A 15,117-nucleotide genomic window follows, 5' to 3' on the forward strand; every position below is an offset into this window, starting at 1 on the left:
CCAATAAATTTCTTCTCGGTTCTTCTCGTTAGGAAGAACATTCTGAACCAATGGTTGATTTACTTGAAGATTCAAAAGAACTTGTAACAATTTTGTGTGTGAATGTGAGTGGGGGGAGGGGGGGGGGGGATTTAAGTCAAGCCAAGTCACGCTGTTAAGCTGTTGTTAGCTTAATTCCTACACTAACTAAATAATATCTGGATTAATTCCAGACGTCTAAAATGACGCTATGTTTTAGGTCGCAACGGCCCGTCGTCGCTCCGCGAGTGTTCAGTGTGCTACAGTATCGTACACCCGGCGTGCGTCCCGCCTGGAGGGCAGATCAACGAAGACCTGCCTAACTCTTGGGAGTGCCCTACTTGCACCACTATGGGTCTCAACCATGACTACAAGGTAGGACTATCCATAACGGTAGCTGTATGTCGATTGGATCGTTTAGTTTAGCGTGACAATGGTACTGATTCTGATCTAATACGAAAAGGACAGACACAGTTTGACAGGTTTAAATTTAATTTAAAACTGTCAAACTTCGTGATTTTAGCTTCCAGTCGCGAGCCTGTTGTTTGTAGCGTGCACAAAAAATTAGGTTCTTTAAATATAAAATTCATGTTCTGCCCTTTTTTTAGCAATATTAAAGAGAAGGAGATGCAGATACTCTAAACATAGTTTAGAGAAAGACATTTCTTTTCACAATAATGAAACCGTCATTACGTCGTTAATGTTTCAAATAGGATTTTTATAAAAATTTCAATTTCAGCCGCGTCACTTCCGCGCCCGTCAAAAGTCATCAGACCTACGCCGCATGAGCGTTGGTTCGGACGCCAGTCAGCTCAGTCAACACCACAACAACGCACAGGTTAGAGTGAAGCCACACGATGCGTTGCGTTGGCGGTGCGGCGCCTGAACGGTTCGCTGCGTCATCCTACCATTTAGGACCAAAGAGACGAGGCGGGGAGGGGTGGTGCGTTGCAACGCCATACTTTTTGCCGGAGCGGCAACGCAGTGCCCGTGTGGCAACTGGCATTCAATACTCAAATCCACAGCGGTGCGACGCCGCAACGCACCGGGAACGCATCGTGTCTTACAAGTTTTATTACGCTTTAACAGTGATCGGAAAATATTTAGAGCAAAAGCTACGTAGTGGAGGAAAGTTCGCATCGCGAGGTAAACGGTTGATCGATCAACCAAGGGCGTGCTCTCGCGCAGTAGAAATACCCTCGCGTCCCCTTCGGTCCGCAAAAGAGATCTAAACATCGACTGCAACGCTTTGCTCAAGTTATTAGTACCTATAACTTAATTTCGATAGTGGTGCCAATTCTGTTGTACAATTTAATTTAAAAATTTACTCAATAAATGTGTATTTTTGGGCCTTACAGAATAAATTGCCAGCGCCACCACCTTCCACAACAATAAAGTCTGAAGTTGGTTCAGATACCGAGAGCAAGGTCGATGCCAGCCTTATTAAAACTGAAGATGGTAAGTTTGAACTGTAGCATAAAATTGCATTTTCAACTAAAATAGTGTATGATCCTCATCTATGTCTTTAAAAAAAATGTTTACATAAATAAAATAACAGAAATAACAATAAAAAACAGAAACAGCAAACAATAAAATAAGAGAAACAACAAAAAATAATATAGCAGAAACAACAACAAAAACATCAAAATGTGATAAAATGGGTCCCACTATCAGTGGGGTATGACCCACGCTGCCAGTGGTCAGGGCTCCAGAGTTATTATTTATTTATTTTATTAGAAATCAAACGTGAAGAAGGCACAGAGGCCGCAGGTGGCGAGGACAATAAGGGTGACTGGGAGCCCGCCACCAAGAAACGTCGCGCCAGTGATGAGGACGAGGCGCCTAAAAAACAAGCGCTTAGGGCGCACCTCGCCTTGCAGCTCACACACCACTCTGCTAAGGTACTTATTTTACCCTTACTCTATTTGTAAAAAAAACATGCCAGGAATCTTAAGGTGTAACCATATTTTTTTTGTTAGTATTGACACGTAGGTACCTTAAAACTAATTATTATAAAATTCTTACTAAAACAATACTGTGCACCTGTTTTCCGAACTAGTAGAAACAGTGTCTCGGAAAACAGGGCCTCCAGCTCGGTGAATACAAAGCTAACTACATACTAACTAACCTAAAGAGCTAAAGAAAATATTATGTGCGCTTTAGTGAAGTGATTTTATAAATTGTCAAAATTAAAAAAAAACTGGTTCTGTCTAAAATACAATACATGGAACCTGGAATGAAAAATTTGTGAATTCCTGGAATGAATTCTTCTTATGCCTCACAAATCACGAACCAATCCGTCAATTTGGTTGTGTCCACATCACATCAAATCAAATCACCAACCAGGCATCCGGAAACACATCGAGATCGGCCCCAAAACATCATTGATGTCAAAGAATGTGTAGGGATTGGCAACTAGGCGCGGTGGGCACGACAACAAATTTGTGTCTACAATGGGATGGCCGTCTCTACATAGGAAACCGGTTTGCGGTCTTACCGGTCTAAGTGGCCGCTCATTCAGATGACTGTATGTTCAGCTAAATAACTGACATCAGTAATATGAGGATTAAACTGAAAGATAAATATACAAAATGAGAATATAGAAACAATGAACCAAAAGTTTAATTTGCTATAACACGCTGAAACAGATCAAATCTGTATGGTGCAACGTGCGGCAAGCGATATGCACCGTACGCCCACCCACCAAGAAAGCAATTCGCTCTACCACCACGCAGTACCACACAAATTCCTAAACATACTCGACCTGACACGAGGGAGCATTCTCAGGAGACCTTACAATATGCAATTCAGTTTTTCATTGTAAATCATAGATTTCCGCAAAATAACGCCTATACAATATACAAAATTTGTGTCTCACTGTTCCTTGATTTCTGTTGTCTTTTCAGGGGTATCATCAGGGTTATAAATGTCGGTCTTGACTCACGTGTGTTAAGATTGGCTCTATACAAGTGTTTGTATTTCAGGTTCTAAAGAAGCCGCTATACCCCGTGCGGCCGGCCCCACTGTCGCTCTCGTCCACCACGGGGTCGCCGTGGTTGGACCGCGACGCGATGCTGTGCGTGTTCGCCAAGCTCACGCCGCACGAGCTGGCCACTTGCGCTCTCGTCTGCAAGGCCTGGGCCGAATACTCGGTGAGATACTTTGCTTTACAGCTGAAGCGGTGACGGAATATTTTGAGGTTGAGTTCGTCCACAGTTCATGTGTTGTCTAACTTCCCGTTTGTCGTTTATCGCTTGATGTACCAGTGGCAGTACATTTTGACTTAAAATTGGTTTCAGACAAGTGTGAATAGCTTCATAATATGTTCTGTCACTGGAACATCCGACTTCAATCCGGGCGTGACAAACAAGTGGGAATGGGGCTAAGGTTACATTGACGTTATGACAAATCCAAAATGGTGGATATAATAGCGCCAACGCCTCTCCTTATTACGGTAACTTTTACCCCTCTCACCCTTCCCCTCTCCTCCTCACCCCCTATCTCTCCCTCCCTCACTTCCCCTTTATCTCTCCTTCTCTTTCTCCCTCCCTCTCCGTCCCTCCGCACCCCACCTTTCCCTCTCTCCTCACTTCCCCTTTCCCTGTCCACCCCCTCTCCCTCCCCTTCTCCCTGCCCCTCTCCCTCTCATATGAGATAATAGTTTCACAAGTACTTACGCGTCAAAAGAGTACACCTCTGTAGAATATATATTTTCCGGATTATGTGACCATTACTAAAGTAAGGCTGGCTTGGTAGTCTGGTATTAGATTTTACCCACAATCTTGTACATTGACAGATGGATCCATCGATATGGCGCAGCATGTCGTTCGTGCAGGTGCGCGTGTCCGCGGCGCAGCTAGCCGGCATCGCGCGCCGACAGCCGCTCAGCCTCGGCTTGGAGTGGTGCCACTTGGCGCGTCGGCAGCTTGCATGGTACGTACCACTTACCTAGAAAATTATTAAAATGAAGTCTTTTTATTAGTTAAATTTTCAATGACTTCTAAAACAGGCCGCCATGTTTAGAAGCATGCTCGTAAGTGTCATTTTACGGCCCCAGTATCTATGTAGATTGTAGTCTGTGCCGCAATGCGCTTGCGTGTCGTGAATTTATCTCCACTTTTTAAAATTCGATATTTAAGCTTTGCCTATTCCCCATCTCTCTTCACTTATCTTACTATATCCATACTAATATTATAAATGCGAAAATGTGTGTCGGTCTGCTAGCTTTTCACGGCCTAACAGTTTAATCGATTTTGATGAAATTTGGTACAAGTTAGCATACATCCCCCGGGATAGGCTACTTTTTATGCCGGAAAATTAAGGAGATCCCACGGGATTTATAACAACCTAAATTCACGCGTACGAAGTTGCGTCGAGCTTATATATTTAACTCGCTTACGCCATGAGTACTTTGAGCCTTAACTTTACTGATTATTATAATATTAATACTTACTGATTTTGTATATATTGTTTGCAGGCTGCTAGCGCGTCTTCCAGCTCTCCGATCTCTATCCTTGGCAGGGTCACCAGCAGAGGCAGCCCTGGCCCTTCGTTCCAGCTCATGCCCACCACTGACAGCCCTGGATCTGTCATTCGCAAGGTGCCTGGATGATGCCAAGCTCCGAGGCATCCTGGCACCTCCGGAGAACTCCAGGCCGGGTGGTGGAGCAAGGTCTGGGATGGAACCGTCCCGGCTTGCAGCATTGGCTGTTCTACGATTACCGGGGACGGATATCACTGATGTCGCGATGTTGTATATTGTACAGGTTTGTGTAAAAAAATTCACTTTTCTCAAGGGATAAGGCGATAGCCATTACCCAGGTAAGCGCGCTCCATCTTAGGCTGCATCATCACTCGCAGCTGCACTCGCACATCTCTTGCAGGTCTGATATTGCAGCCAAGCGCCAGTCTATTTAAAAAAATAGTATATTAATTCATTACAAGTGTGGAAAGGCTGTCATTGCAAAGAGTTCCGACAGTCGGAACAAGTTGCAATGACAGTTCCGCACGTGTACTGAACGACTATTTTTAATACAGTTGCGAAAAAATGAAGCAATTTAATAAAATAATAAAAACACAATAAACTCAACTAACTTAACATGATATGAAATGAAAATGAAATTTAATGAGATGAAATGAAATGAAACCTAAACAAACTCATTCAATCAAATCATTAAATCTGATATTGAAACAAATTAGTGCTTCTTTTTATAAATATACGTATTTGCATGAATCATAAAAACTTCTATGAATTTTTTTAGTAATAACTTCATGGTTGGTTTTTCTTTTTAATGGACATAATTTTGACAGTTGGGAAAGAGAACGCACGAGTTCGGGAAAGGTAAAAAAAAGCACGAGTATGTAATAGCCCACACCCCGAACGCTATACGTCCCTGCAATACGCCACTTTTTGAGCAACTGTATTAAAAACAAAGTTTTACTTACTTTAAATATCAACCACTCCAGAATCCACTTTTATATCATATCACATACAATTCACTGCTACAACCACATAAGAAAATAGTGCAAAATTTAGAAGATGCAAATAAAGTGCAGTGCTGTTGTGATGCTCAGATGTTTCTCTTACGAGTATGTGATCAAGTCTAGGAGATAAATATGAAGTGGCAATGGGTGGGGCATATACATCGAAGAATCTATAGTCGTCAGAGTGTCAAGGTGCTGGAATCTCTTACTCTCTTCTCTTGGAGGTGGACCTAGCACTGGAAACTGCAGCATAACTAGTTTTTTACCTTGTATACAAAATATACAACTTTGAGTAACTTTGTGTTTAGGCTCTACCAAAGTTATGCGAATTGGACGCGTCGTCTTGCGCGCGGCTCACAGACGCGGGCGCCGCCCAGCTCGCTCACCACGGCTTACAGAGGCTATCGCTCGCCGGCTGCAGGCTGCTCACAGAGGCCGCGCTGGACCACCTGACCCGGTGTCCCAATCTCGTCAGGTAATACATAACCTAGTACAATACATTTGCATGTAAATTGGCTCTTGCTTCAATGCTGGTAATAAAACTATATAAACTAAATTTTTACCACCCTTGGGCAGGATAAATATCACAGCATAATTAAAGCTTTACAGGAATATTTATTACTAGCTTATTTTTAAAACTTATTTTGTTATACCTAAAATTTATTTACTTACAGATTAGATCTCAGGCATGTGCCTCTTGTGTCAACGCAAGCGGTCATCAAGTTTGCAGCCAAGTCCAAACACAATCTCCACGTAAAGGATGTCAAGCTGGTCGAGCTGCGGAACACCTGATCCGAATCTCAGCCTGATGAGGCACCTGAAGAGATACCGGAGATCCAAGAAATTCAGGAGGACAAGTGAATAGTGATATAGAATAGTGATGTTGGTGGCATAGCAAAGTGAACCTTTTGTGTACTATTATAAATTGATGTGAATGAACTTCAGGGTTCTACAAAAGATGTATTAGGATTGTTATACACATAGTCGGCTCGGGACAAAATTTACGACAAAGAGGCCGTTAGACCTGCCTGCATAATGCACATACACATACTTGGTTCCGCCTATAAAATAGGAAGGAAAAAGAATATCTTACTTTTTGTAAAAATTAACTTCTGGTGCAGCTGGGTAAATAATTAACTTCTATAATAACTGAGTATTTAATTTGTTTTATAAATCTTATACATATCTAGCCTATACAATGACGCGGTCAAACGTAAATCGCGTAATAAAAAAAGTTAAATCTCGGAACTAATAAGTACTTATGGTGTATTTTTCCTTGCAGCGAACAATAATTAATATTATTATAAAGAGTTTAACTAACTATTAATCAACTTTATAAACCCTGGTGGTTTCAACCGAACGGAAGTCGAACATAGGTATTATGTAGAAGTTTGTTATTCAATAAAAATTACCGAATTGAATGTGCCGATCCGACTATGTGTATAGCAATCCTAGGACATACAAGTCTAACCGCTTAGGTTATTATTAGCTGAACTCTTATGCTATGACATTCAAATTGTTGCTTACCTTGTAACTAAACTTATTGAGATCCATGAATGTATAATAAAGGTTGATCGAGCGCTCCTAATACCTACTTATCGCTATCCCACTTCCACTAAAAATTCGAGCGAAAGCTAAAGGTCAGACTCCAGTAGTGTGCAACCTCTTGCTCTCGCTGGGCAGTCAAAGTGCAATATCGATAAATTGGTAATTGCTTCAAGGAGTGTTCTATCCATAGCTATTTATATTGTAGATCCATGGTTACATCTAACTTGACAGTTTTTTTATGGAGGCATTAGCATTGACAACACAACATTTTGTGTATATTGCATGGTCACACTACCATTCTGTGACAGGCCTTTGACTTTGTAGGAAACACTGCAGATTGCGGGATCTGGCTGCGGTTACGTTTTCATACAAATACACAGAATTTCAGTGTAACTAGTGCTTTATTAGCTACAGTAAAATGGATACAATTTGTGTTAGGCTTTTTGTGTCATAATGACAAGTTTTCATCCAAGAACTGTCAAAAATGCGATTCATACTTGGTTAAGCTTTGAATGTCATAATGTTGAGTTTGTACTTTACTCTTTTGCAATATTCATTGTTTTACAGACAAACATTTGAGTGCAACAAAAATAATTGCATTAATTTACACCTTTCCAGTGCTATTACAAATTTATGTTGTAAAAGATATTTTAAGGGTACTTAACTACAGTATTTTTAGTAGTTCAAGTATGTCTTAATAGTTTATTTTTTATTGGGACTTTAAAATCCTCAAAGTCCATGAGGCTGCTGAAATCTGAAAGGTCCTAGATTCAAACCCAACTTGATTCACGTAAATGTCATAATTACTCCTAGCATAAGCCTTAGTCTTTAGTTGCAAATAAAAGGGAATGGGAATATTGGTCATATTTAGAATTGACCAATATTCTTTTAAAAAAAAATATTAATTTTCAAACTACATACTTACAGTACGTGAAAGAAAATATTGTGCATCGATCTTCAGATAGAGATAGCGGTTTCGTAAAGCGTTTTCTCTGTTGCTGAGATCGACAGAACGTCACATATGTAGGTAGGTATGAGTGACGGAGACAACGCCCTACAAAGCCAAAATCTCATTCTAAAGGTTGATGTACAATATTTCTTGCCGGCTACTGTATAAGGTTTACTGTCATGCAATTTTTTTGTTACACTGACCATATTTGCCAAAAAATAAAATCAAAAATAATGTTATCATACTTACCAAATATGTATTGTGATCAGACATTTCGCAACATATCAAATCCAGTTCTATGCTATTAACAATGAGTATAGTATGAAATGCAATGTAGTGTACTAAAAACAAAGACTTATTTCACAGTAACTGTTGGAAATGTATCACACATTTCTAATAGTAATATTCAGTGCCTCCAGGAAAAAAGGGACTCAAATTCGTCATTTTTCAGGCGAGACCAAAAATTATCAAATTTAAAAAAATAAATTAAACTCAACGGATCAGCCTGGCTGTCCAGCGCGGAAATGCAGCCAGTATAATCTTGGCACGATTTGTATAGCTAATCACTAAGGCTAGGTTAATATTTTCAAATTGAAAAAAAATTAAATTATCGAATTTCAGTCAAATCAAGACTCGATTAGTCGATTTAAACTACGAAATCGTTCAGTTATGTTTTTGCATCTACTGAAAAGTGTCGAATTTGAGTTGTTCCCTTTTACAATGGAGATGTGCTGCATTTTATAGGCACTTCCACAAGCTCTTTCTGCTGGGAACGCAACACACCCAATCTCACCCCATGCGGTAAACGAGGTAATTAACTGACTTGTTCAACACTGATTAGTAGCCACCAAGCTCACATTTTGACATTCATTTTTAATAAATTCAAGGATTTCTACGAAAAATTATTTTAATATCTCTCAATGAAGAACCAACAAACGTCAAATGAGTTTGGTGGCTATCATTTAATGTTGATCACTGAGTTAGCTAATCAGCCCGCAGGAACCAGAAACGCAAGACGATGTGTTTCTGGCATGGGGTTGGCATGTTACGGCGCAAATACAATATAACTTTGTTGTGGTGTGTCGGGGTATGTCCCATTTGTTCTATACAACTTGACGTCATCGGACAAAATGATGGCCCCGATTCTCTAGTCTCTCTCTAAACTAAATTTAGAGTATCTGCATCCTTTTCTTTTTACTAATGCTAAAAAAGGAACGGAACATGACTTTCACATTTAAAGACTCTAAATTTTAGTGCACAATACAAATTTAAACAGTAGGTTCGCGAGTGCGTGCTAAAATCACGGGTTTTACCATCTAAAAATTAAATTTAGAAATTTCAAACTGCTTCTGTCCTTTTCATATTACAATAGTAAGAAGAGGGTGCGAATACTCTAAAATTAGGTTGTGCTTAGAATCGGTGCCATTGTGGCAATTCCGTTGTACACAAACTCTAAACTAAACTGACACGTCTAAATCTGTTGCTATCCCTTTCATAATGTTGCTTGCGGAAAAGGATAGCACTAAATTTAGACCCGTAGTTTAGTGATTGTGTACAAGAGAATCTGCCCTAATTTTATCCTAATTTGTACCATAGAACAATTGAGATTTTTCTTTCTTTAATAGTTCTATTGAACAAAGTATACAAACTTCTTTTTTCGTGGCGGGATGACATCAGGATCATTCTTAGGTTCCCGTACCCGAGGTTTGCCAACGGGACCCTAAAAATGATTCTGATGACATTTCACCACGAAAAAAGAAAGTTTGTTAAGACGTCAAAGAAAAGCAAGTTCGAGGTGAAATGCTAGTATGTAGTTCTATGGAACAAATTAGGATGAAATTGTCTCATTTTGTCCGATGACGTCAAGTTCTATGGAACAAATGGGACTTACCCGTATGTCGTGAGTCGTGACGCGACAGGCGATGATTGTACCCTACACGCTTTAGCCGAATTTTTAACTAAGCAAAGCAAATTCTTATTTCCCGTTTTCCCGCAAAATTAATATTATTGGGACAAAGATTGACTTATAAATGATTTACTGACTCAATAAGATGAGGATTTATAGGTAGGATAAAATAAAAATCAAATATACGCACTCATTTGTGTAGGTGGTAAATTAAAACTACCTGACTATTTATAAACACTTGTAAAAAGTTTACATGAATAAAAAAACATTCTATTCTATTCTATTCTATTCTTAATAACTGACTGTCAGTGACTTCTACTATTCGACTGCCGAAATCGCGATTTGATACACCACAACACAGTAATATGTATAATATGATACCTAAGTGTGCTGGTCTTGTAAATATTTAAATAATATTGTAACTAAAAATATGTACCTACTGCTATCAATCAATTGATTACTTTATCTTTTAACCTAAGATTATAAGGTTTTATTTAGCCTTACATTGGCGCCGATTCTAAGCACAACCTAATTTAAGAGTATTCGCACCCTCTTCTTACTATTGTAATATGAAAAGGACAGAAGCAGTTTGACATTTCTAAATTTAATTTTTAGATGGTAAAACCCGTGATTTTAGCACGCACTCGCGAACCTACTGTTTAAATTTGTATTGTGCACTAAAATTTAGAGTCTTTAAATGTGAAAGTCATGTTCCGTTCCTTTTTTAGCATTAGTAAAAAGAGGGGGATGCAGATACTCTAAATTTAGTTTAGAGAGAGACTAGAGAATCGGGGCCATTGGGGCCGATTCCCTTGTACACAATATCTAAACAAAACTAAAATGATACGTCTAAATCTATTGCTATCCCTGTCATAATGTTATTATAATATATAGGTTTATTTTTGATTTATCTTCTACATATTGAAATCGTATTTTTGACATGACAGTAGACAGCAAATACATGGCGAGTGCGTTCTCAAAATGTATGATCTATATACAGTTTGTATGAAATATAAAAGAAGCGGTGCCGCTCTCACTTCGCTCGCGGCTGCCGTCTTTTGTGTTTATCCTGTTGCTTATGTGCATTCATAAAATGTATGTAGCTCGTTTCACGGCTCACCACAGCATAATAAAGTGTTTGTCAGGTTGCATATTGTTTTAAGTGTGTTCGGCTCATTGTTCTTCCTATTTTTTTGTGTTATGTCTTCAAACTTGTGCCAATACACGATTTCTTGATATAAAGGACACACTTCATTGCACCATACAAAATTATCTCTTATTAAAAGTTGAAAAGTTTTTATTTTGTTGCATACTTTTGTATCGATATATTCTGAGTATATTTCTTGTTATTTTTTAAGTTTCTCTTGAAAGTATCATTTTATGTTTAATTAAATAAAAAAATCCTATATATTTGACAAATATCATAAACTGGGTCAATGAAAGTTCAGAAAATATTATATATATACCCTGTAAATATACAATATCATGTTACACAAGAATGTACAAAAGTTACGGGTTCATAAAACGATAATATTAATATGTAAATTTTTGTCGTGGTATATACAATGGTTGCAAATCTTTTTGGGCTCTGGTGAGTCAACTGATTCCTACCTAGAAGCTTTGTTTTAGACATCCTTAGGGCCTGCGCCCACTGGCGGTACGGCTAGGGATTTCCATGCGACGAATAAAAATAAATTAAAATTTCAATGAATCATTATGCATGCTTAGGAATGGTTGGCAGCCTTCGGAAAACTTCAGCAGCCTTTGGGATGACGAAGCATTCCGCAGCCCGAAGGCTGCCGAAGAATTCCGAAGTTTTCGATAGTTTGTGCTTGCATGTAAATGCCGAAAGATCTTCTATCGTGCCGTGCTGATGCGTGGACGCAGGCCGTTACGGTGTGTGCTGTACTGTCTAGGTGTGTCACGCGACTCGCCAGAGTCTTAATTAGGTTTGCGACGATTATACCTACTACCTACCCGCAGTTTTTATACATTGTCATGCCTATTGCATGCCCGGTCAAAATAGACATTCAAGGTTACAGTAACTCGCATAGAGCTAAAAATAGGTACGAATGTTGGGAACACTATTATAAATTAATATTGAAAAGAAAATTGAATGTAACTCCCTCACCTTTTAGAATCGCGATATCTCAGAAATGGTGATTTTTGGAAAAACAAGTTCTACAATTTTTGTCTAAACTATCGTATGATAAAACTTATTGTTTAGTTAGAAAATGCTAAAATCCCATTTTTGTGAACTTGAATATTTTTTTTGCAAATGTAGGATCGATGGGGACTTTACACAATTCATTTATAATGGTGTGCCCAACATTCGTATCAATTTCTTAAGCTCTGTGAATTATTGTAACCTTGCCTCTATTTTTTGAGCTAACTTGACCGGCCCATAAATCACGAAATAAGTCTTAAAATCATTCATAATATTTTTATTACTTTCTAACCGACACGAAGCGTTTATCTTAGTTTCATGACAATATTAAATTGATTGTAAGTATTCTTGTTTAGTTCTAGTCGCTTTTTAGGTTAAGCCAATTGTTAATTATTAAATAGCTGTAGTAATAACCAGAATCTGTGGATTTTTTAAAATCATTTGAGGCTACGACATTTTTTAGCGAAATTGATGAACTCTATGAACTAACAGATTTTTTAACTTAAGAAAATCAAATCAAATTCTACATTTTTCAAGGTAACAATTTGTTGTCGATTGAAAAATCAATTTTTTGACATGTTAGTATATTTTGTACATATCTACTCTCTTAGCGACCTTTGTCCCCATGCAAGTACTGTTAGGAATTAAGTAATAGCACACCTCGTTTTTTCAACAAGGGGGAATAGAATACATCAATAAATCGTAACCTGTAAGTAAACCGACTCTGGTCACAGTATGCGAGGTCGGAGGGCCGCCTATAGTAATAGATTAGTAGTAAAATACGACGAACCTTTGACATCAAATATTGTATTAATACACAAAAATGTATACTTGACAAAATTTTACACAGAATCATTCGTGAAGATCTTTCATTAAATAGATATAAATTATAATATCAAATGTAGCAGTAATATTTATTGTAAAAAATAATTGAGATCATGCAGGAAATTTTGCCATGGGTATGTTTTTGTACGAATGTACATTACTTCGAGTAACACAATCGCAAATCTTCGACTTTGGCAACAAACTTTGCATAGTAGTTAGCTCGATTTGAGGGTAGCTACAGTTCAGGGCAGTGCGTATGTTTCTCACATGGCAACGCTACGTCAGAGCCAAAGAAGATTTCCGATGATTGTACTAAGATAAGCTCAGATCGTCGCACTATGTTGCATACTCTAGTAGTAGCGACATATCGCAGTTATCTGAACCTAGCTTAAATGTAGCTAATAAGCATTGTGTGCCTCTGTGTATAGAAAGTTAAAAAAACATTAAATAAATATATTAATAAATAAAATACTATTGTTATTCACATCAAAATTATCATCGAGAGTTTTGTGAGTAACGATTCTGTTAACAAAATTTTTCTTATCAAAATATTATGTAACATAGATGATATTATAGTTTTGTAAGGATTGCCTTGTGAGCATTATCAAATGAACAGCGAATCGAAGGTGAGCCGGAGCCATAATTTCACATAAAAAAGTTATTATTGAACCATAGTTAATACACATTCCCCTCATGCAAGCATCCGAACGTAAGCAGCACCATTAGCGGGCGGTTATACATTCATCCACTTTTCTTTAAAATAAATGTCGTTTTTGTATTTCCCTTTTCTCGTTCGGTTCGTTGTTCACTTGAATAGGGCATTAGCGGTGGTAAATGAGAGAGACTTTTTTGTATTGGCTAGGCTCGCATGCTGGCAACACTGAGGAATGGTGATATTACAGCTAAGTCTAGCTCTACGAGAAACGATGTTATGTGAAATTGATGGTTTTATGAGTCGTAACTCGTAACATTGTATCATTGGTTACCATAAGCACTTATAGTATTTGAAATAAATATTTACATTGAAGATTTGTTTTTTTATCCATCTACTATTTCCTCGTGACATATTATTTGTACATACCTTTTTAACTGCCAATTCATTAGGGTTCCGTACCAGAATGGTAAAAATGGGCCTCCAAATTTGCCGCAAAGTGCCTAGTGCCTTTGTCCGTCCGTCTGTCACAGTCGATTATTTCAGTTACTATTAAAGCTCGACATGAAAGGAATATGAATATTAGGTATATAATACAGTGGTCCATCATCGATGATCGAGTGGTCGATATGATGCTTATTCCTCGCGGTTTAGTTGGCCAAGACTCCTGCAATATCAGGATAAAAGAGTTTAAATCCGAAATTCACATTATGTATTGTCATGGGAAATTAAATCCTTGGTCGAAGTTTCATAAGAATCGGTTCGGTAAGGAGAAAAAAATATTTTCTGCCGCGTACTGTATCTAGTTGTTGAGTAAGCCGTCGCAAAATTTGAACACGTTATGTCAAAGCTGAAATGCCGGTATATATCGCGATTGAACTAGGGCCTAGGCAATCAGCTAGAATGCTCAGACCCTTAGTCCAAAAGCCAAAAGTTTTGACTTTGGCCTAAACGCTCTCATTCTTGAGGACTGTTTAGGCCTAGATGAATGGCAATGTGCCAGCATTTCGGCTTTGGACTATAGTCCAGAAATGCTGGCACATTGCCATCATACTGTTCGGTACACGCAGTGTCCCGAACAGTATACTGTTCGGGACACTGCGTGTACCGAACACTGACCTGTCCGGCGTCAGAACTTTTCGCAGACCTTGTGCTGGCGCCTAACAGTTAATGAAGACAGTACAACACGGGCCACCTCGCGAACACTCATAATCATATCAATATCATATCGATATAAATTATCAGTCAGCTATCGCAGGAAATACAGTCTATTATCCAGTTATCAATTTTATCATTATCATCAACCCCCACACATAGGTAGTTACCTACCTGTATGCGATAGTACCGCCTTAAGTAGGTACTAAGAGAAAACGGCCGCTCTCCCAAATCGCGGCGGTTCCGGGTCATTGGTAGGTACTTTAGGTTGGTGCCTACTTAAATAATTTTCCAAGATATAATTTACCAAATACCTACATACAGCACAAATACCTAAATAGGTATAAAGTAGGTATTTCCATTATAACACGCACTCTCCCCTCATAAGAAACGAGAGGCGTCGAGATTAGTCG

At 38.5% G+C, this 15,117-nt stretch overlaps 1 protein-coding gene across 2 annotated transcripts in view; it reads left to right on the top strand.

Moving 5' to 3' along the window:
* Kdm2 (Lysine demethylase 2) overlaps positions 1-13,924 on the top strand; it is a 36,622-nt gene extending 22,698 nt beyond the window's left edge. For both annotated transcript variants that reach the window (XM_034972414.2, XM_069500750.1), the window contains exons 13-21: positions 239-393; positions 758-856; positions 1,377-1,476; positions 1,756-1,919; positions 3,003-3,170; positions 3,815-3,951; positions 4,496-4,784; positions 5,811-5,977; positions 6,177-13,924. In XM_034972414.2, coding sequence (XP_034828305.1) covers positions 239-393; positions 758-856; positions 1,377-1,476; positions 1,756-1,919; positions 3,003-3,170; positions 3,815-3,951; positions 4,496-4,784; positions 5,811-5,977; positions 6,177-6,294 — 1,397 coding nt within the window. In that variant the 3' untranslated portion in view covers positions 6,295-13,924. The remainder of the gene's footprint in view (positions 1-238; positions 394-757; positions 857-1,376; positions 1,477-1,755; positions 1,920-3,002; positions 3,171-3,814; positions 3,952-4,495; positions 4,785-5,810; positions 5,978-6,176) is intronic.
* The last annotated feature ends 1,193 nt before the right edge of the window (positions 13,925-15,117 follow it).

Source organism: Maniola hyperantus, chromosome 9 (genome assembly GCF_902806685.2).
Source record: "Maniola hyperantus chromosome 9, iAphHyp1.2, whole genome shotgun sequence".
NCBI classification, from domain to species: Eukaryota; Metazoa; Arthropoda; class Insecta; order Lepidoptera; family Nymphalidae; genus Maniola; species Maniola hyperantus.